This window comes from Pocillopora verrucosa, chromosome 12 (assembly GCF_036669915.1).
Source record: "Pocillopora verrucosa isolate sample1 chromosome 12, ASM3666991v2, whole genome shotgun sequence".
Classification (NCBI taxonomy): Eukaryota; Metazoa; Cnidaria; class Anthozoa; order Scleractinia; family Pocilloporidae; genus Pocillopora; species Pocillopora verrucosa.
Window position 1 is genome coordinate 13602600 of NC_089323.1, and position 1476 is coordinate 13604075.

General features: G+C 41.5%; 1 protein-coding gene across 1 annotated transcript; it reads left to right on the forward strand.

The window, feature by feature from the left end:
• The first annotated feature begins 264 nt into the window (after positions 1-264).
• LOC131775517 (adenosine receptor A2a-like) lies at positions 265-1197 on the forward strand. The gene has a single exon (XM_059091631.2). The coding sequence runs from the start codon at positions 265-267 to the stop codon at positions 1195-1197; it is 933 nt and encodes a 310-aa protein (XP_058947614.2).
• The last annotated feature ends 279 nt before the right edge of the window (positions 1198-1476 follow it).

Here is a 1476-nt window from a genome sequence, read left to right on the forward strand (position 1 = left end):
GGAGGTGAGTATAGAATTGTTAACAAATCATCAGAAGGCTTGGTTACCTGATTGAGCCTGGTGTCTAAGCTCCTTCAAAAAGTGATCCCAAAAAAAATTTTTGCAAACGGCCATCGGAAAGATGGTTATGCTGACACACACAGGGGAAGTAAGTTTTAATTATTAACGGCCGGGCGAGTGCTGTTAAGTTAAGATATTTCTCGTTGCTATAGCAGATGATCTGTTGGGAAAAGGATAGGACTGCTTCGGATTAGCGGCGAGAAGATGGTAACAACTCAGATTTTTACAGAAGACGGAACACAAACCAAAACCATGGAATGTTCCCGGTCTGTGGCGAGTGCAATACAACCGTATGCGTATTATTTCTCGTCAATCCACATTCTGCTTTCCCTAACAGCATTTCTTGGCAATTCTCTTATCCTTGTTGCCCTTCACAAGGAATCCTCCCTTCATCCGCCGTCCAAAGTCCTTTATAGTTGCCTTGCAACAACAGATCTGTTAGTCGGCCTCGTCGTTCATCCTTTGGCTGTCATCCATTTTATGTCCTATATCCACGAAGACTGGGGCCGTTGTCGATGGACGTACCACGCAGCTTTCATATCAGGCTATGCGTTATGTTTAGTATCTTTGTTGACGATGACGGCCATAAGCGTGGACAGACTTCTCGCTCTGTTGTTGGGGTTGAGATACAGACAAATTGTAACTGTAAAGCGCATCCATGTCATTTCAACTACCTTTTGGATTGCAACCGGTGTCGTTGCTTTATGCCAAAACTTAAATTACCACATAATATTTTGGTACGGCTTTTTAGTGACAGTGTCTTGCTTGATGATCTCATTCGCATCCTACACAAAGATTTTTAGAGCTCTTAGTCATCATCGCACTCAAATACAAGATCATGCTCAGCAAAATCCGAGCCAACCAAACGCACTGAACATTGCACTTTACAGAAAAGCAGTGTACAGTACACTGTGGGTGCAGTTAGCTTTATTCGTCTGTTATCTACCTTCTTGCATTATGGTAGGTTTGTACACTTTTGGTAAAATATCTGCAACACATTTAGACGTCATCGGGACACTAACGACTGTTTTAGTCCCCTTTAACTCAACTTTGAACCCGTTCCTTTACTGCTGGAAGATTAGCGAGGTAAGACAAGCAGTAAAGCAGACACTGAGACAAGCACTATATTGTTTCTAAGGCGAGTTCCTGTTCCGGTCAGACTTGATCCTTATAGAGCTAGGAACTGAATTTAATATAAGTAGAGAGTGAACCAGTATATCATCGGATAAGGAGAATAAAGACTTCAAACGCTTTTGCACTGGTATCACTGTATGGTGAGTGAAAACAACATTGCTGATTTCCTCACAAGTGGTGAAAACTCGATAGATAGAACCATATCATTGGAATCGTAACAATTGGAGTTTTCCTTATCATGAGTTCAAAATATGAAATCATCAATGTCCCATATTTGAATGT

What these genes read in the sequence shown, in the direction of transcription:
- LOC131775517 (XM_059091631.2), top strand. Translation starts at nt 265, where the DNA reads ATGGTAACAACTCAGATTTTTACAGAAGACGGAACACAAACCAAAACC.